Source organism: Phytophthora cinnamomi, assembly GCF_018691715.1.
Source record: "Phytophthora cinnamomi strain GKB4 chromosome Unknown Contig49, whole genome shotgun sequence".
In the NCBI taxonomy this organism is placed as follows: Eukaryota; Oomycota; class Peronosporomycetes; order Peronosporales; family Peronosporaceae; genus Phytophthora; species Phytophthora cinnamomi.
In genome coordinates, this window is record NW_027150982.1 from 1,264,817 (window position 1) to 1,283,543 (window position 18,727).

An 18,727-nucleotide genomic window follows, 5' to 3' on the forward strand; every position below is an offset into this window, starting at 1 on the left:
ACGTTGCAAGCATGTATATTAAAGGCACAAACTTGTCAGCGCGGTACGTTACGTACTGTGCATCACTATATTGATTAGGACGTGGGGACTAGGCTGGGTGCTAGGCGCCAGCTACACTATTACCCCTACATGGAGCAGAGTAATGATATACACCAGCGATCCACATTTGGTGTTCAACAATATTATAGTACCGTTATAGTACTACTGTTTTAATAGTACAGTGTTTTGCCTCAATAGCGCAGTCGTACTTTGTATACAATTTCTCAAGTAAATGGGGTGACAGAGGTTTTACTAGTCGACTACGAGTGGGAGTAGGTCGCAATGATGCCGCGCAAGCGCTCAACTTCAGGCGCTGCAGCCTCTAAGTCGACCGCACCCGACTCGCCGTGAGCTCTCTTCCAGCGAATCCCGTAGCGAGATTGCACGTGGCGTAGCCAAGACCAGGTAAAGCTTGGTAGTGACGACGGCGGAATTTCTAGAAGCCTGGCGCTTTTGCGAGCCGAGGTCACAAATCTGCAGCTCCTGCTGCTTCGTGAGGCGTTGGCGCTTCTGGAAAGGCTTCGGAAGAGACGGCATTGCAGACTCGATGCTTGTAGACTTGGTTAGGCTTGGCTAATGAAAGAATGAGGAGCGAGTCGCTCCGGTCGCTCCGACCGACCAAGGTGATCTTGGCGCGCAATGACATGAGTGTGACGCTTTTTGTTTTGACGTTTTCCCCTATGTCCTCGGTTGTGGTAATCTGATTGGCGGAACCATACTGTCGATGGCGTGATTGGCTGAATCTTGCTGTTCGTGAAAAACAGGGTGATTATATATAGTCTACGAGGTTATTAGATGTGATGGCTGCGCTATTGAGGCAAAACACTGTACTACCTCTCTAATCACGTTTGCCTTTTTCACAATCTTTTTGACGAATCTCAGTGAAAATCACTGATTTATGGAAATTCCTCCACTTTTGACAGACACCACGTTGTGTGTGCAAATAACCCTCACTCCAAAATAGGCACTCAGTTGTGGGTCAGAAATGTAAATACTTCCATCAAGAAAAACACCTTTTCTGTTGGCAGCCCAGCGTTATCGGTCATGAAATCGCGTCCGTCCATCAGAGCGTGGCGCTTGTCCGTGCCAGCTCGACGCTTTCTATTCAATGAGTAAGCGCAGGCAGCTCGCCATGCTCTGTCTGCGGTGCGACGCGCTGGAGGTGGACGCGCTGGAGGTGGTTTTAACTGCCTTGTGCTCAGCGTGGACATGTCCAAGGCAGGCAAAGGGCGAAGCTAGCAACACCATTGAAGATGGTCGGTCTCTGTGGGGCCACCATACCGATAATCTGCTTGGAGCTGCTCATCCGCAAGGTGCCGACGCGTGCGCACGAGTTCGAGCAGTCCTCTGAGCTCTCCTGATCGACGACCCACAAAGGGCTCAAGTGGAAGGAGGACGGCCCTGGGAACGAGTGGATCCTGTCTGTTATGGCGGTGGAGGAGAAGAGGGGCAGTGTCGTAGTGACCTCCAGTTCTGCAGCAACGGATCGACCACGCAAGGCGGCTCGAGCCGCCCACCTTTCAGCACCTTTGGCCCTTCCTGCGACCCAACCGCCCTCGTACTTAGCGGCAGTGTCTCCTTCTGTCCCTGCAGACCTAAACAGACCATGGCGCGCCCGCTCGAGGTGGCGTCCGCCGCCTTCTTCCAGCTCGAGTGCAGCCACGCGCAGCTCTTCCAGCCCGAGTACAAGCGGTACGCCTCGCCCTCCTCCTCCCTCCCCTCGCTCTGCCGCCGCCGCTGACCTCCTGCTGCTGCTGCTGCTGCTGCTGTGTGTCGAGCAGGAGCAACCGCACCAAGGGGCTCAAGATCCTGCGCTGCTTCCCGCACTGCTGCCCGGAGCACATCGACCGCAGCTACTGCGGCACGTCGCTCAGCGTGCGCGTGCAGTTCTCCTCCTCTCCCTCCCCCTCCTCTCCGCCCGTGGACCTGTTCGCCCGCTTCGAGGCGGTGAGCGACGTGAGTCTCCGCCCCGGCGAGTGCGTCGAGGTGGAGCGCATCGCCGTGGCCACGCAGACCGAGAGCAACCCGGAGGGCCAGTGGATGCAGGGCGTGCTGGACCAGCCGTCCAAGCTCGTGACGGCCATCCGCGCGGCGGAGGCGTCCGCGGACGAGAAGCCGCTGATCTTCCACCTCAACAGCCGGAGCTACGCGCGCTGGTACTACGACTGGGAGAGCGGCGCCAACAAGGCGCAGCGGCTCATGAAGCACGTGCTCAAGGCCTACGTGGTGGAGCGCTGCGCCGTGGACGAGGACGACAGGATTGTGGCGGCCTCGAGCGACGAGGCAGTCAAGCAGCTTTACCGAGTGCTCCATGTCGTGACGTCGCCAGAGTTCACGGTGGTGTCCTACCGCCGCGCGCAGCCGGAGAATTATTATCAGGGAGGGGTGATGGAGGAGGGCTTGTCCCCCCTATGGAGAGGCGGGCTATCAGGGCGAGTCGCCCGTTGGCAGTTATGACGGAGCGTACTCGCAGCGACCGAGGCTGTCGACCCCGAGGGGCGACCAGTGGAGGGTTGCGGCGGATACAAAGACGTACGCGCGACAGTATCAGGCGAAGCGCCAGCGGACGTCCACGCCACCTGCACGACGAATGGAGCCGGAAGATATGCCGGACCTGCTGGAGGACAAGCTGCGGTGGGAGCACATGAACTTGCCGGCCGTGTCGGTGTCGAGGAACTTGGCGCTGGTGTACTCGTTTCTTCGCTGGGCTCCTCTGAGCGTGTATGCTTCGTTCGTGGACGAATTGGTGCATTTGGTGAACGACAGCTTGCTGGGATCGCTTGCCGGGTCGCCTCAAAGGGCGAGCAGACTCAATTGCTTTTCGAAACTACTGTTCAATCAAGCGAGATCGGACGCGGGGACTGCTGTGGCTGGATCCTTTGTGCATGGTAAGCGTTCTGTTGGAGGAGCCCCGGCAGCTCTGCCGCGCGACTTGGAAACTCTCGTTCGCGTGCTGACGGACGCAACGCTCTGGTTCTTTTCGACGGACACGCGGCAGTGGATGCGCTCATTCTTTCGTGAGCATGCGAGTTTTGTGATGGACAAGGATGGTCTGCGAGAATGTTTCGTGCTGTTCCTTCAGGAGCTGCAGGCACGTCTGGACGCCCAAGTGTTTGAACAGACATCGCTGCAAAATCTATCCAATGTCGCCGAGGAGGTTATAGCTGCAGTGTATTCCTACGAATATTTCCATGCCCGACGACCGCGAGTGCGGAAAATTCTGAGTGGTCAAAGCTTCGCGGGCTGGAATGCATTCGTGGCTCAGATGCGGGAGACATACATTGGTATGACCGCGTTCCCAGGTGTATCGCGTCAATTGATGAAGAGTCAAGCTGGTCTGGATTTCGAGCAAGCGCATCCGCCACAAAACAATGTCGAGCGCGATTGGAATGCTGAGTGGCTGTTGGATGTGGATGAGGCAGTATGGAAACCCAACGAAAACGCCATCAAAGTCGACATCCACGATATCAGCGGCTTCGGCGATATTGACGGTGATGATGGTGCGGTATCTCTTTAACTCTTTTGCGTTCATTTCGCAAATGGTACGCATTGAGGTTGGCATTGACGTTCAGGCACGCACGCTTCATGTTCGGTCTACTCAAGGCTTTGCTGGAGCTCAAGATTGCATGCGCTTGGTGCTGGATGGAAAAGATCGTGTGTTCTCGCAGTTTCCGAACGCAATCGCAGCGGCAGCTAACACGGGGGCGTGGGGAGATTACATTGGCGAGGTGCAAGTCGAGAAGCCGGGACGACTCATCGTGTACCTGCAAATGTTCATTTGGTCCATGCGGGGAAATGGCCCATCTTACCATTCGCGCATGCGTATTGAATGCTGGCACAGCCAACGACTTTGCATCAGTGGCGATGTGCTAGCAACCACTGCCCTGGCCTCCTTCACATCAGAGGACGCTACGTATTTAGCTGAAATGCCACTGCGAGGCAAGCGTGAAGCAGTGGAGCAAGCCTATGCAGAGCAGCTTCGCGATGATTCTGGAGCAAGATCCGCTGCTGGTCCTTGGAAAGAGCTTGGCCGATTCCGTATGAGCTATCTGAAGACATAGGCAGCCCGATATCATGTAGGATTTCATCGGGACAGCAAGTCTCGTTTTCCCTTCACCAATGAACTCTTGGCAATATCAATCCGACGAGGGTCGAATGAACAGGTGCATGCATATTGACACGATAGATCTCAACCAGCGTCGTCCTGACGAAAGTCTTGCCTCGATAGACTGAGCCACGAGCAGCATAATAAATGTGGACAAGTTTTCACATGTTCATGGTAGCACTTGTACAACCGCCCTACGCGTCTACAGACACCACAGCTCGCCTCCCTCCTTGGCATCTGATGGATGCTCCTCATGCTCTTCGCCTTGATTTTGCTGAGCTAGAACCTGGACCTGAATTTGCTCCTGCTGCCGCAGTCGTTGCTGAAGCTTACGCCGTGCAGTCTCGAGCTCGCGCAGCTTGTCGCGTGCCCCCAACAGCGTTTGAAGCGCATAATGGGACATACGTTTCTGCAACTGATGACTCAAGGTCGGACTCGAAGGTAAAGAGCGAGGCGATACCATGCCAGGCTTCATCAGCTCCCAGTGCGACGGGCGCGGATCGAACCGTACCACCACGGAGAATGCATTGGTTGACACTTCGTGGTGCATGAGCAACCGCATGTACTTGAGAATGCGGGCGGGGACAACCGAATTGCCTTCCGCGTAAGACAGCACATACACACCACTTGATCGCCCTTCATCCAGCACTATCGGGGCCGACGAGTTGCTTGACGATGAGGACACAGAACCCAGAGGTGGGGACTCCAGCCCTGGGGATACCTATGAAGTGCCTCTCCGTCCTGGGCAAAAGTCCGTCCGAGGTCGCATCTGCACCACTGGAACTGACACTAGGGGGAGCGTAAGGTGTTGTAATAGGTGTCTGAGACCCACCACCCCAAACACCTATCCGTTGTAGAGTCTTTCGCAAGATGAGGTCAGCATCGCCCACCTTATCGAGACTACGCCAAACAAGTGTTGCTGCTGGAGGAGGCAACACTTGCGGAATTGTCTCCAGCACACGGTCTCGAACCTTAGATGCGGCACCTACCGAGTAGCTCAGCACGGTATTGCTACTGCTGCGTTGAGGGCAACCATCGGACCGATGCAACCCCACAGCACGACACACACGGCAAACGTGTTCGTTAGTCGCGTGTGCTGCTGTTCTGCGGCAAAATGAGCAGAAAGCAGTAGTCCTGCCTGGTGACATGGTTGGCGACGTATCATCTCCATGATGCGAATATCTGCTTCTACTCGGGGATAATCCACCAGCCCGCCGAGGACACTTTTGCTCCCGTGTTGCCCGACCATTCCGCACACCCGGCATCGATGCTGGTCTGACGCATGAGGTCGCCACGCATTGCAGTGCGAGCAAAATTTTCTCCGTTTGCGCACATCCACCGACGAACCAATCCAAGGTACAAGAGAGGAAGAAGACGCTGGGCACCTCTGACTGCGGTGAACACCGTGAGCTCCACAAGCGCGGCACCGGTGTCGCTCAGTAGCATGCAACCCCACGCATTACACAGCGTGCAGAACTTCTGGTCGTCCACCGACTGTCCACCAGCATCCGCAGGAGAATTTGAGTTCGACGAAGCAGTAGTCGCCCCTGCAGCTCCACGATACGGGCAGCTCCTACTGCGGTGGTGCCCCACCACGCCACACGATCTACACTTGTGCTGCGCGGCAGTGTGGTCTCCGTACGCAGAGCAAAACTTACAAAACTCCACGGTCCTCTCCATTTCGTTGTCCCGTACCATCCTGGCATTGAGCGGCGCTCTCCGCCTCACATTGGTCAGCACCCTCTTGACCATACCGCCCGTGGTCGAGTCCAGCACGTCCACAAGCTCCAGCACCCGAAATGGACTCAACTGTCCGGGGTTGAACAGCGTCGACGCCGCCACCGGCAGCGGCGCCAATTGCTGCTGCTGCTCTTTCAACGCCAGCTCGTTGCGCCGGCGCTCCTCCAGGTCCACGGACGCCAAGATCTCGTCCGTGATGGCGTCGTTGGCCGCGTCGGCGATCTGTTCCTCCGTGGCGCGCGTCAGTAGCAGCTCGTGCACCTTCACGACGCCCAGCAGCTTGTCCACGAGCGCCGAGCGCGCGTCGCCGACATTGTGACTCTGCAGCGTCAGCAGCTCCACGAGCTGGCGGACGCGGCCGCCACTGGCCTGCTCCTGCTGCGTGTGGGCGTCCTGCGGGGCCTCGGTAGCCTGATCTTCTTGATGTTGATCCCGGTCCTGCTCCTGATCCTGCATTGCCGCCACGTCGCCCTCGTCATTGCACTCGTGGAACAGGTCGCAGCTGTCGCCGCCGTCGTCGTCCAGACTCTCGTAGAACTCGTCCTCGGGCGAGTCGCAGAGCGCCGGGAACAGCTCCGGCGCGGGCGTGGGCTGCTCCGCCAGCACCAGCAGCCCCGCCGAGTCCAGGTCCGCCTCGCGCACGCGCCCGCGCGGCCCCGCGAACGTGTCGAAGCTGATCATGTCATGCAGCAGATTCTCGGGCTGGAATTGTCGATTCAGTGCATTAGGGTTAGGGTTGGATTAGTTTTAAACCAGTCAGTCCGCGTGGACGCTCGAGGACAGTTTTTTTAGATAATGTTGCACTGACTACGTAGTATATGACGTATAGTACTTGGCTACGGCGACTACTGTAACACAGGCATCATACTACTAGTATGATGCCTGCACGCTGGACTTGAGATCTTTGGGGTTTGGTGGCCTCTCCTGCAAGCAAAACGCAGCGCAGTGCAGCGGCAACGAACGCAGAACGCGGGGTGAATGGATCTTTATGCTCTAGTCCTTATGAGCCGGACGTCGGGCGTTGCAAAGTCGCGACTGCTTCCTCCCGGGGAGATCGCCGGGTCCTCGTGGCCGATCCGGCCCACGGATACCCGTGTGCTTGCAGGTGTTCCTGGGTAAATACTACAATCGAAAATTGATAATTGCGACGTCACCGCTGGACACGCACGCGGCGATCTGGTCGCCCTGCTTGTTCCAGTTGACCTCGTAGATATCGCCATTTGCTTGATACGTCTTCACCAAGGACCCGTCCTGCACAACAGCACCGTCGTTACGCGTGAGTCACCTCGAACACCATGCCGCGTAATTTCTGCATCTGACGCACCTTTAGTGACCAGACGTTGACCATTCCCCTACTGTTCCACTAGCCAAGTACTCCCCATCCGGGCTAAACGCAACACCATATACAGGATACCTGCAGCAGCAACGACACACTCAGTGTTAGTTCCGAGCAAAGCATGTCCAACCGCACGCCGAGGGCCACGTACTGGTGATCAAATGTTCTCCTACAGGAGCCAGACTCAGCGTCCCAGAGCTTCACGGTGCCATCGAACGACGCACTTGCGAGCGTAAGCGGCTGATCGGGCAGTGCTGTTCCAGGCCCGGTACAGCTCCAACGGAACGTGTACACTTCCTTCTTATGTTCTTGAAGCGTGTACACTAACGCCGCTGTGCTTGCTGCGTCATCCTCTGCTGCGTCCTTCTTGCTATTTTCACTGCTATCGACTTCCATGGCATCACCGTCCACCGGATCCTTGTTCTTTATAGCCTTTGACGGGTCCCAAATCTTCACCGTGTAGTCATCCGAGCATGATGCTAAAAACCGGCCAGACGGGTCCCACTTAACGGAGTTGATAGCATCCTTGTGACCACGCAGCACCAAATCCGCCTTTGTTTCGCCCACGCGAGCGACACAAATACTCATATCCGACGAGCACGTAGCAAACGTTGAGTCATCTTTCCACGACGCATCCAGAATCGGATCCTCGTGCAGTTTCAGTTGCTGCTTCTTCGTTTCGTTCGTTGCATCCCAAACAACCACAGTCTTGTCGAAGCTAGCGCTGAGCAAAACAGGCTGGTCTTGCTCCACCGCGTCGCGAACACCGGTCCGTTGTGGTACTGGAAAATGTGCTTCATCTCGCCCTCTGCGTTCCAGATCCGCGTCTTGCCATTGTAAGTCCCCGATGCCAGCAGCGATCCATCGTGCTACAATAAATATCCCATAATACGCCGTCAGCTGAATCAGGCAAAGCGCCCATGTGGGTCTCATCAGAAGAAAAGAGAAACCGGGCATAGCACGTACGTTCCACTCCAGAGTTGTGACGTCCTTGTGTGGCCCCGTGCCGTGGTTCAGCACCTTGGGCACGACGGCTTTACTATCCTCCACTTTGTTCGGCAGCGCCCAGACCCGCGCGGTCGAGTCGCTCGATCCGGACACCAAGATGTTCTTCACCGGGTTCCACGAGCACGCGTACACCTCCTTCTCGTGTCCGTTCAGTAGCACCAGCGCCTCCTTGTCCAGCTTGTCCACGCCGTTCATCTCGGCTGCCAATACCAACAATAACAGAAAAACAACCGTGAGATTCCACGGCCAGCAAAATAACTCTCTCTCTCCAGCCCTACCTTTCGTACCATCCACGGCGTCGGGCGATCCATCGCCCTTCCGCTTCCGTTTGTTGGAGGCCTTGAAGGATCTAGCGCTACTGGAGGCGGACTGCGCCACGCGACAGATGTGCGGGCTCAGCAGCGAGAAGTCGCCGTCGCACTCGCGCTCCGTCCCGTCCTGCAGCAAGAAAACAGACATCCACAACACAGCCCATCAGCACCGCGTTCAGCCCCTCCTCCTCCTCCTCAGTCTCCCAACCAAGCGGCGCGCAAACCTCGTTGATGTGCGCCTCGATGCCCACATACTGCAGCCCCTTCTGCATGAAGGACACGAGCGCGCCGGGCGGCAGCTCCGTGTTGATGACGCTGGACTTGGCCAGCTGGCTCTCGTACGCGAAGGTGAAGGCCGAGTGCAGGAAGCCCGACTCCTGCAGGTACCGGTACACGAGGAAGTTCACCTCGTCCGACGTGATCGCCATCCCTGATGTGGCGGGCTCGCGGGGGCGCGGCGCGGCGACACTCGGCGGGGAAAGGGGTCGGTGAGGGCACACGCGTCTGCGCGTGGGTGGGCGGCGGCGGCGGCAGGCGAAGCGGCCCCGCTGGGCGTACTGGGCTGGGGTCTGGCTGGGGCTGGACGTCTCGCGCCGGGGCTTCCGCTGCTATAATCCGTCATAACCACCGAGCGCCACTCCCTCGCGGCGATTGGCTGAAATCACGCAGAATAGTATCAGCCAATCCGCGCGGCCCGACGTATTTTCAAATGCAACTGTACCGTAAAGCCGGTACTGCAGAAGATCGCCAGAAGATTCTCGCCCCAGCAACGTGGCGTGCATGGGTCGCAGCAGCACGAAGGCACTGCAGTATGTAGCAACTTGGCAACTTGTCAGTGACAAGTTGCCGCTGCAGTTGCCACTGGCAACTTGCCCTGTATTAGGTACCAGTATTAAACTGCATACCGGTAGTAGCAAAGGTACTCGAGCTAACTGACGTCAGAGCTTCTTGAGCAGCGCCTGGGCCTCCTCGTGGGCGATCTCGTCCTCCTCGGCGGCCACGGGGATGGCCAGCGCCTTGTCGACCCAGTCCTTGGCTGCGGCGTAGTCCTTCTTCTTCTGGTAGACCTGCGCGATGAGCAGCGAGCGCTTCTTCCACGAGTCCGGGGCCAGCTCCTCCGACTTGAGCAGGAAGCCCAGCGCCTCGTCGTACGAGGACTCGGGCGGCGTGCCGAACAGCACGGCCGCCGCCTTGCGCTCGAGCCACGACAGGTCCGCGATGGCGATGCACCAGCGGCCCAGCAGGTAGTACGTCGTCGGGTTGGTCGGGTTGAGCTGCACCGCCGTCTCCCAGTGGCTCTTGATCACGTACGAGTTGGCGATGGACACCTTGGAGCCCTCGTAGTCGCCGATAGACGACAGGATGATGCCGTACCTGCACAGCGCCAGTCAGTAAGACGTTATGGCATTGCTGCCGCCTAAGTACCTACCAGTTGTGCACGGCGGCCACGTCCTTGGTGAGGTCGAGGCCCTTCTGGATGACGTCGCGTGCGTAGTACGTGAGCTCCTTCTTCTCGTCGGCGCTGGTGGCCTTGAGGTTGGACACGTCGTAGGCCGCGCGGGTGAGGCGCCAGATCACGCCGACGTCCTCCGGGTGGGCGGCGTGCATCTCCTTGAGCTTGGCCAGCAGCTTGCGGCGGTCGAAGCCGTTGTCATTGTACAGCTCCTCCGCCTTGACGGCGTCGGCGGACTCCATCGGCAGCTTGGGGGCGCAGCACGCGGAGGCCAGGGCGACGGCGGAGAGCGACGACAGCAGCGCTAGCGAGCGAGCGGCGTCGGGGGCGGACTGCAGACGGGCGACGCACTCGCCGCTCCGAGCGAGCAGCGCGCTCTGCTTCCGGGCGAGAGAGGCGAAAGGCTGGCGAGGAAGCGCACGAACGGACCGATGCAACAGCACGGCACCTGCAACAACAGCACGAGGGTGGCGTCAGGGGCAGTCTCCACAGGGGGAGGAAAAGATGGCAAGGATCATCACGTCGTAGCATGAACAACTTCGAGACTCCAGCGATCTTGCTGTCCGTCTCGTCGCGAGGGCTCTGGTCCGAAAGTGACGAGAGCCCGAACCTGACGTGGTCATGGCCGTTGTAACGGTTGAGTGCTGCAGGCATGGCTGGGGCAATGACATTGAATTGAGCAATACATGTAGTCAACTAGCGGCGCGGAGGCCCATCCTGCGCCGTACTACCAACCAGCCAGCAAAACAATGCCAGTCGGCGCGGTCTACACTACGGTCCTTCCTACTTCTTGTTCTTGCCGTAGCGGTCCGCGTAGTACTCCTCCTCGGACTTCATCTTGCTCACGAACTTCTTCTCGAAGCGCTCGCGATTGTCGTTGATGCGGCCCACGATGTCGTTCACGTCCAGCTTGTTGGGGCTCTGGATCAGCTTGAAGATACCCGCCTTGCGCGCGTGCTCGTAGTGCTCGTCGAGCGAGAACTCGGGCAGGTGGTGCTGGTCGCGGTGCGTGCCGTGCACGACAACGGAAATGTTGAGCGACGCGATCATCTCGGGCGTCACCTGCCACGGCGCGTCGATGAGCACGTCGTCCACGAACTTGCAGCCCAGCACGCTGAGCACGCGCTCGTGGAGGTTCATAATCGGGTAGTTGAGTCCGCGGTGGGCGTTCACGACGCTGTCGTTGTGTACGCCCACGATCAGGTACGAGCCCTGCTGCTTGGCGAGACGCAGGATCTCGACGTGGCCGGCGTGGAACATGTCGAAGGCGCCGTCAATGTACACGACCTTGTCGGTCTTGAGCGGCTCGTGGTTGCCCACGGAGAAGAGGCGCAGCATGCGGTTCGTGGTCAGGAACTTGGACGGGCGCTCCTTGGCCTTGTCGTGCAGCATCTGCGACGACAACTGGCCGTTGGCGGCGAAGTGGTCGTGCGTGTGGTGGGTCTTGTGCATCACGAGCATGCGGCCGAGGATGTCGCTCGTGGACACGCCCTCGGTGCGCGGGATGGTGCGGTACTTGCCGAGCTTCTGCGCGGACTCGTACACGTCCTTGCCGTCCACGATGCACGGGTCGTCGCCGTGCACGACGTAGTCGATGCGGTGCTTCTTGATCATGCGCTGCAGGTACTCCTCGTTCATGATGTAGGGGCAGTGCGGCTCCACCTCGTCCACGAACTTGCAGCCCTCCACGGAGGCGATGCGCTCTTCGTTGTTGAGCACGGGGGGCGCGCCCTTGCAGGCCGTGATGGACTCGTCGTCGTTGACGCCGACCACGAGGTACGTGCCGAGCGACCTGGCCTGGCGGAAGGCGTTCATGTGGCCGTAGTGCATCATGTCGAAGGCGCCGTCCATCCAGATGCGGATCTGCTCCTGCGGGGGCGAGTCGCGCTCCTCCACCTCCATCATGGCCATGCGGTCCTGCAGCTCCTGCACCTTCTGGTAGGCCCTGTCCAGCTCCTCCTGCAGCACCTGCCTCCGCCGGCGGTGGCGCTTGCCGAAGAGCACGAAGTAGGCCAGCAGCGTGAAGATGCCCGTGAGCAGCGCGATGGCCAGGCGCTCGGCGTCCGGGTACGGCTCCGGGAAGCCCATGCGCGCGAACAGGCGGTGCGCGTGCACCATGAGCTCGTCGGCCGCGGGCGAGTGCAGCAGCTCGTGCACGTACAGCACCACGCGGCTCGCGAGCGCCTCCGACATGGCTGCAGAACACTGGGGCGGGGAGCAGAAGGAGAAGTGCGCGAGCTCGGACGAACGCGGAGGATATCGCACCGGATCTGTCCCTAGAAATGAGCGGGCGAACACAATGCACCACGTAAGCGCATGGGTACGCAGCTCAGCGTACCCTCGTGAGGGTACGTGTACCCCACGCGGAGGGTACACCGAGAAGTGTATCCCCCCCGTTGGGTACACTGCTCGTCCAATCACCGCGTCGAACATACAAACCAATGCATGCGGAGATGGAGCGAGGGGGAGGTCTGCATCTATTATCCGCTAAACGGAGCTGCTCGAGGAAACTGGTGGAAGCGAGCGCTTGGACCTCGGCGGACGGGAACGACCGATGGGGACCGTGTGGCGCTTACTTTCCAAATCCAAGCGCAAGTCTCCTTAACTGGTTAAAGCGACTGCGTTTTCCTCCGCCATGGGTCTCTCTCAGGAACGTAAGCTCGAGTACTTCGAGAAGCTCGAGGCTCTGCTCGAGAACTACACGCGCATCTTCCTGGTGGGCGTGGACAATGTGGGCTCCGCCCAGATGCAGCAGATCCGTCTGGTGCTGCGCGGCCGCGCCGAGGTGCTCATGGGCAAGAACACGCTCATGCGCAAGGTGTTCCACAACTTCGTGAAGAAGAACCCGGGCCACCCGCTCGAGCAGTTCATCCCGCTGCTCAAGGGCAACGTCGGCTTCGTGTTCACGAACGACGACCTGGCCGAGATCCGCGAGATCCTCGAGTCCAACCGCGTGCCCGCCCGGCCCGTGTCGGCTCCATCGCCCCGGTGGACGTCATCGTGCCCCCGGACCCACGGGCGCCGACCCCGGCCAGACGTCCTTCTTCCAGGCCCTGCAGATCGCCACCAAGATTCAGAAGGGTCAGATTGAGATCGTCACGGAGGTGCTGCTGACCCGCAAGGGCGAGAAGGTCGGCAACTCCGAGGCTGCCCTGCTGCAGAAGCTGGACATCAAGCCGTTCTCGTACGGCCTGGTGATCGAGCAGGTGTACGACAACGGCTCGATCTTCGACCCGGCTGTGCTGGACCTGACGGAGGCCGACCTCTGCGCCAAGTTCGTGGCTGGCCTGCGCAACGTGGCCGCCATGTCGCTGGAGCTGGGCCTGCCCACGCTCGCCTCGATCCCCCACTCGATCGCCAACGCCTTCAAGGACCTGGTGGCTGTCGCCGTCGAGTGCGAGGAGTTCTCGTTCGAGAAGGCCGAGCCCTTCAAGGCCTTCCTGGCCGACCCCTCGGCTTTCGCCGTGGCTGCCCCCGCTGGCGGCGCTGCTGCCACCGAGGAGAAGAAGGAGGAGGCCGTTGAGGAGGAAGAGGAGGTCGACATGGGCGGCGGCATGGACATGTTCGGCGGCGACGAGGACTACTAAGTGCAGTCTCCCGTCTCCATGGACAACTTACACCGTCCTCAACCTTCTAGCGTAGCGTTGCTAGCAGAAACCCAAATCAAGGATTTGTGAAACCTTCATACCTACCTGCCTACTCTTCATTACAGTAGTAGTATTTCTTGTCTACAGCCTATTCATCACCTCCCTAACGATAAAACCTGTCGTGTCCTTGACAAAATCGCCAGTGCTTTGCGTTTGGCGCAATTTGAAGGCGTAAAATTCAAATTCAAATTGAAATTTCGGCAAAGTTCGCGGCCAGTGGTGAAGTGGGCGAGACATTCGATCCCCGTGCCATGGACGTAGGTGCACGCGCGTGATAGCCTTGGCCTGGATCCACCGCCGCCACTAACTGCAGGCGTTGCTACTCTCGTCCTCTTGTGCGCAGTCCGACGACGGCGGGCGACGGCGCGGCTGCAGCTGCAAGAAGTCCGGCTGCCTCAAGCTCTACTGCGAGTGCTTCGCCGCCAGCGGCCGCTGCAACGAGCGCTGCCAGTGCGTGGGCTGCCGCAACCAGAGCCACAACCACGAGGAGATCGCGCAGGCCATCCAGGCCATCGAGAAGCGCACGCAGCGGGCCTTCCGCCCGTCGTTGAGGGCCTCGGAGACAGAGCCAGCGCCCGAGCCGGGCAGTCGCCCCGGCCAGCTCCACCCCAGCAGCGAGACCCCGCGACCTTCCCGCAGAGAGGAAGGCCGCGATGGCCATGGCCGGGACCTCGCCCAGGCCGGTCTGTGCCTGCAGTGACGGCAAGTGTACCGGCGACTGCCCGTGCTTGAGCCTCTTTGGGGCCTGCTCGCCTCGCTGCCAATGCAAAGGCTGCCAGCTGCAGCCCCAGCCAGAGAGGACCAAAGGGTGCAGCTGCAAGAAGTCCAACTGCCTCAAGCTCTACTGCGAGTGCTTGGCGGCGCAACGCATGTGCGACCATCTCTGCAATTGCGAGGGATGCAAGAACTGCCAGGAGACGCTGGCGGAAAGAGAGCGAGCGGTGGCTGCGATCCTGGAGCGCAACCCGTTGGCCTTCCAGCCCAAGGTTGCGAGCGGAACGAGTCAGCATTTGAGGGGATGCAACTGCCGCAAGAGCGGGTGTATGAAGAACTACTGCGAGTGCCATCAGGCCGGAGTGGCGTGCACCTCGAGATGCGCGTGCCACCAGTGCCGAAACACGGAGACTTTGTCTCCGCCAAGAAGATGCTGGTGTTTGCAGGAGTGAGTGCTGATGATAGCAGTCTTCGGGTTACGTTGGACCGGCCTTCTCAGCGGAAAATTGTAAAACGACCAGCTCGTGCTAGCGCTAAGGCTGCAAACGCGCAGAGTGGGTTGCAGACACCGACGAATGCTTCGACCCAAAGGCCCTCGGCGCTGGAGTTGCTGTCGCGAAGCGCTCCAGTTGCCCACTCGAAGTTGTATCAGCGGAATGACTCCGCTATGGATGGTCTTCCGCCTACGACGCCAACTAAACGGCCATCGAGCAGCATGGAGCACTGTCATACAGCAGGTGGAGCTGTAGTCACACCGACCTTTGCCAAAAGGAAGTATACTAGGCGAAGCTTCACCAAATTGCCATTCATGGACCGGATCCAGGAGGCAGCAGTTCAAGTGACGGATCTGCCGAGTGTAGAAGATGCCGTGGTTAATGTGTACGACGCCAGGAATACGGAAGGTGTGGGTGACCCTGAACTCGCCATTCTCAGCCGGTCTCTGCTGCATACAGCAATGACGGTGGAACTTGTGGAGGAAGAGAAAGAAGCCAGAGTTTCTTCCAAGGGCCAGGACCAAACACCAGTGAAGCAGCAAGTGGGAGGTCTCCAAGTTGATTCTTCGCGAGTGAGTGACATCAGCGACAGCCGTGAAGTTCTGTCTCCCACAGCTGCAGGCTTGTTCTGCGAAGAAGAATTCAGTGAGGCTATGGGCGACGATGATGACCATCAAGAAATGGAAATGGAGGAGAATGGAGATGGGGTGCCGTCGGACTCGAAATCAGATGATCAAAACAGAAACCCAAAGAATTCAAGCGGCCAAGATCAAAGCAACTCGAAGAGTCTAAGTGTTATGCAAGAGCGCGCAGTGCTCCAGGAATTTAGTGTTTGGCTTAGAAATCTGGCATCTGGAGTGCCTTCGCATTAATAAGCGACCCACATAGCACGGCCGCGTTTTTTAAGGTGGGTATGTTTAACCCCCTGACACTGGTATTTCAGATAGTACGAAAACGAAGTTCTATCAACCAAGATTGGGCTTAGAGCACTGAGCCTAGATACACGCCTGCTGTTAGCGTTTTGTCTACAGGGTGGAGTCATTGATGCCCTCGCGCTTGTAAATGTGCTTGATAGCCTCATAGACGCCGTCGACAATCACATCAGGTTTATGCTCAGGGTCCTTGGAACCGTCGTAGATACCCGTGCGGACAAGCACTGAAGTCCACTCGTCACCTGCGTTATTGGCACCCTGAATGTCCGATAGCGGGTTATCACCGATGCCGTACATGTGCTTGAGCGGCTCTGATTGCCCGGAGATGGTATTGAGGAGGCGTTCCGCGTAGCTGTAAATTGAATCAGTAGAAAACACTGTTAGCAACCAAAGCGTTAAGCCGGTATCTTTCCTTGAGATATCTACGTACTTGTACGTGACGTTGTGGGGCTTGCCGTAGTTTGTGACCTCCAACGTCCGGCCAGTAAGGTCTTCGTATAGCAGCTTCAAGCATCGTGTGAATGCTCCTATGAAGGACGGATACGTTAACACTGCTACCGCTAGGATTTCGATCCCGTGAAGCAAAACAGCAGTTACCTTGCGCGAAGCGAGGGAACGGGTATGCACCACTGAAAATGAAGTCGTCGTTGCTCACGAACAATGGCGTCTGCTTGCCCGACGGGCGTCCACTTCCAGGCGGATCGCCTCCGATCAGCACATCGACAGCAACTTGGATCTCCGGTGCCCAGTTGACAGGGTCGTGCATCACGATAATAGCCTCGATGGGCTCTTCATGGTGCGGAGCAGGCCTGTAAGAGTACAACATCCAAATGACTTGCCAATTAGAGTAAAGAAACCTCTATCTCAACAGAAACTCGCAACGCACGTTTGCTCGTAGTGGTGGAATGGATACTGCGTTGGGTGGTGGTGCAGCATGTCCTCCACACTCACAACCTTCTTGAAGCCGTAGCACTCCGCCTAACAATACATAAAACAACAATCAATTAGTGCACTCATCAGCATCAGCAGCTCGCCACTATCAACTTCTAGCTCACGCACCACATTCCACACATCGTACGAGCCCAGAATCAACACGCGCTTGTCTGCAACCACCCAAACAAAACATCAGCAAACTCTCCACCCAGCAACAATAAAACCCAATTCCCTTCTCACTAGCACCCACCTCCATAGGCCTGCGCGATCTCGCGCATGGGCGTGTGCGAGAGGATCATGTGCTCCGGGTTGATGGGCAGGTCTAGCACCTTGCTCAGATTCTTGGCCTTCTCCTCCTCCATGCAGCCGCCGCCGTTGGTCAGGAAAATGTGCGGCACGTTATTCACCCGCAGACTCTCCAACACGCGTTTCGCCTTCGGGAGCTCATGCCCACCCCTAGAAGCAAAAACAACAATACCGTCAGCGAAATGTAGCAATAGCCCCCACTGTCATTTTGCCGCACCGGATCAAGACACCGTCGATGTCGAACGCGATGCCGAACGACGGAGAAGCACACGCCACACGCGACGCCACGGAAAACTCGCGCGTGCCGCGCCTGCACAGCGAGCGCACCAGCGGAGAGCGCCACATCCCTCCGAGCTCAGATCGATTGTGGCGTACGTCAGTCGCTGAAAACTACATGGCGTGCACCACACGAGTGGTGTCCACCACACCAACCAGCTCCTCGCCCATCCACCATCGGCGTCATTCGTATCATTGCAGCGTCAGGCCGAGATGGAGCTGGTCATCGGGTGTGGGCAAGCCGAGCGCCGGCAAGTCGACGTTCTTCAACGCCGTGACGGACGGCAAGGCCAAGGTGGGCAACTTCCCGTTCACGACCATCGAGCCGAACGAGGGCATCACGTACTACATGACGCCGTGCCCTTGCCTGGACAAGGGCAAGACGGCGGCGTGCGCGCCGCGCTACGGCAAGTGCGAACAGGGCACGCGCTACATCCCCGTGAAGCTGCTGGACGTGGCCGGGCTCATCCCGGGCGCGTCCGAGGGCGCGGGCCTCGGCAACAAGTTCCTGGACGACCTGCGCCACGCGCAGGTGCTGATGCACATCATCGACGTGTCCGGCCACACGAACGAGAAGGGCGAGGAGACCGTGGGCTACGACCCCATCAACGACGTCGACTGGCTGGACACGGAGATCCACCAGTGGGTCTTCAACAACCTCTGGAAGCGTTGGACGTCCATCGCCAGGAGGCACAAGGCCACCAAGAGCAGCCTGCAGAGCACCTTCGTCGGCCAGCTGTCGGGCTACGGGGCCACGCCGTCGCTCGTGAGTAAGGTGCTGGACCGGCTCGGACTCAAGGAGCCGCTGGACCTCACCGCGTGGGCGGAGGACGACGTGCACAACCTGGTCAAGGCCTTCCTGGACATTCGCTTCCCGACCGTGCTGGTGCTCAACAAGGCGGACCAGGAGACGACACGGACCGCAACATCGAGAAGATCGTCGAGAAGTACGGCAGCGACCGCTGCTTCGTGGCCAGTGCGGCTGCGGAGTGCTTCCTGCGTGCCGCGAACAAGCAGCGCTTCATTCGCTACGAGCCGGGATCGATGTTCTACTCGACGCTGGAGGACGACGACGAGGAACAAGCCAAGGCGGACGCTGAGAAGGGTCTGGGCCCGCTCAGCCGTTGAGAAGAAGATCCACAGACGGCTGGAGCGCATCTCCGATATGGTGCTGTTCCGCTATGGTAGCTCTGGAGTTCGTGCTGCCATTAATGCAGCGGTGGAGCTTGCCGATGTTGTGGTCGTGTACCCGGTGAAGTCCCTGAAGAGTTTTGCCACCAACACGACGCCCGGAACAACGAACAAGGGCATCTTCGCCGACGCTGTCATTGTGAAGCGCGGCACTACTATCAAGGAGCTGGCATTCCGCGTCTCGCAGTTCCTGGGGTCTAATCTTGCGTATGCCGAAGGCGAGGACGGTCGGAGGCGCGCTT

General features: G+C 58.7%; 9 protein-coding genes across 10 annotated transcripts; 4 read left to right on the top strand and 5 right to left on the bottom strand.

Moving 5' to 3' along the window:
• Nucleotides 1-1,645: 1,645 nt before the first annotated feature.
• Nucleotides 1,646-4,100, top strand: IUM83_08329 (uncharacterized protein; the record flags this gene model as incomplete). The annotated part of the gene is made up of 6 exons (XM_067932694.1): nucleotides 1,646-1,731; nucleotides 1,821-2,376; nucleotides 2,471-2,785; nucleotides 2,883-2,927; nucleotides 3,038-3,539; nucleotides 3,643-4,100. 6 exons carry the CDS (start codon nucleotides 1,646-1,648, stop codon nucleotides 4,098-4,100), a joined length of 1,962 nt encoding a protein of 653 aa, XP_067789982.1.
• Nucleotides 4,101-5,332: 1,232 nt separating this feature from the next.
• Nucleotides 5,333-7,221, bottom strand: IUM83_08330 (F-box/WD repeat-containing protein TBL1X; the record flags this gene model as incomplete). Its single annotated transcript, XM_067932695.1, has 3 exons — nucleotides 5,333-6,586; nucleotides 7,053-7,135; nucleotides 7,209-7,221. 3 exons carry the CDS (start codon nucleotides 7,219-7,221, stop codon nucleotides 5,333-5,335), a joined length of 1,350 nt encoding a protein of 449 aa, XP_067790144.1.
• A 15-nt stretch (nucleotides 7,222-7,236) lies between these two features.
• On the bottom strand, nucleotides 7,237-8,967 carry IUM83_08331 (putative WD domain-containing protein; the record flags this gene model as incomplete). Of its 2 annotated transcripts, none has more annotated exons than XM_067932697.1 (7): nucleotides 7,237-7,298; nucleotides 7,372-7,389; nucleotides 7,445-7,944; nucleotides 8,004-8,089; nucleotides 8,187-8,428; nucleotides 8,516-8,666; nucleotides 8,764-8,967. In XM_067932697.1, the coding sequence occupies 7 exons, from the start codon at nucleotides 8,965-8,967 to the stop codon at nucleotides 7,237-7,239; spliced, it is 1,263 nt and encodes a 420-aa protein (XP_067789903.1). The 2 variants fall into 2 exon arrangements, with proteins under 2 accessions (XP_067789903.1, XP_067789904.1); XM_067932696.1 differs by having other exon boundaries at nucleotides 8,507-8,666.
• A 510-nt stretch (nucleotides 8,968-9,477) lies between these two features.
• Nucleotides 9,478-10,646, bottom strand: IUM83_08332 (putative regulator of microtubule dynamics protein; the record flags this gene model as incomplete). The annotated part of the gene is made up of 3 exons (XM_067932698.1): nucleotides 9,478-9,913; nucleotides 9,969-10,440; nucleotides 10,514-10,646. 3 exons carry the CDS (start codon nucleotides 10,644-10,646, stop codon nucleotides 9,478-9,480), a joined length of 1,041 nt encoding a protein of 346 aa, XP_067789948.1.
• Nucleotides 10,647-10,775: 129 nt separating this feature from the next.
• Nucleotides 10,776-12,080, bottom strand: IUM83_08333 (Ethanolamine-phosphate cytidylyltransferase; the record flags this gene model as incomplete). Its single annotated transcript, XM_067932699.1, has 1 exon — nucleotides 10,776-12,080. One exon carries the CDS (start codon nucleotides 12,078-12,080, stop codon nucleotides 10,776-10,778), a length of 1,305 nt encoding a protein of 434 aa, XP_067790145.1.
• A 547-nt stretch (nucleotides 12,081-12,627) lies between these two features.
• Nucleotides 12,628-13,579, top strand: IUM83_08334 (60S acidic ribosomal protein P0; the record flags this gene model as incomplete). Its single annotated transcript, XM_067932700.1, has 2 exons — nucleotides 12,628-12,945; nucleotides 13,028-13,579. The coding sequence occupies 2 exons, from the start codon at nucleotides 12,628-12,630 to the stop codon at nucleotides 13,577-13,579; spliced, it is 870 nt and encodes a 289-aa protein (XP_067790140.1).
• Nucleotides 13,580-13,890: 311 nt separating this feature from the next.
• On the top strand, nucleotides 13,891-14,339 carry IUM83_08335 (Protein tesmin/TSO1-like CXC 2; the record flags this gene model as incomplete). The annotated part of the gene is made up of 2 exons (XM_067932701.1): nucleotides 13,891-13,896; nucleotides 13,983-14,339. The coding sequence occupies 2 exons, from the start codon at nucleotides 13,891-13,893 to the stop codon at nucleotides 14,337-14,339; spliced, it is 363 nt and encodes a 120-aa protein (XP_067790141.1).
• Nucleotides 14,340-15,872: 1,533 nt separating this feature from the next.
• Nucleotides 15,873-17,363, bottom strand: IUM83_08336 (TIGR01456 family HAD hydrolase; the record flags this gene model as incomplete). Its single annotated transcript, XM_067932702.1, has 7 exons — nucleotides 15,873-16,131; nucleotides 16,210-16,306; nucleotides 16,377-16,588; nucleotides 16,666-16,757; nucleotides 16,839-16,882; nucleotides 16,963-17,168; nucleotides 17,236-17,363. The coding sequence occupies 7 exons, from the start codon at nucleotides 17,361-17,363 to the stop codon at nucleotides 15,873-15,875; spliced, it is 1,038 nt and encodes a 345-aa protein (XP_067790142.1).
• Nucleotides 17,364-17,412: 49 nt separating this feature from the next.
• On the top strand, nucleotides 17,413-18,727 carry IUM83_08337 (putative GTP-binding protein; the record flags this gene model as incomplete). Its single annotated transcript, XM_067932703.1, has 2 exons — nucleotides 17,413-18,340; nucleotides 18,416-18,727. Coding segments are annotated over 2 exons (1,240 nt in total), but the record flags the coding sequence as incomplete, so codon positions are not given.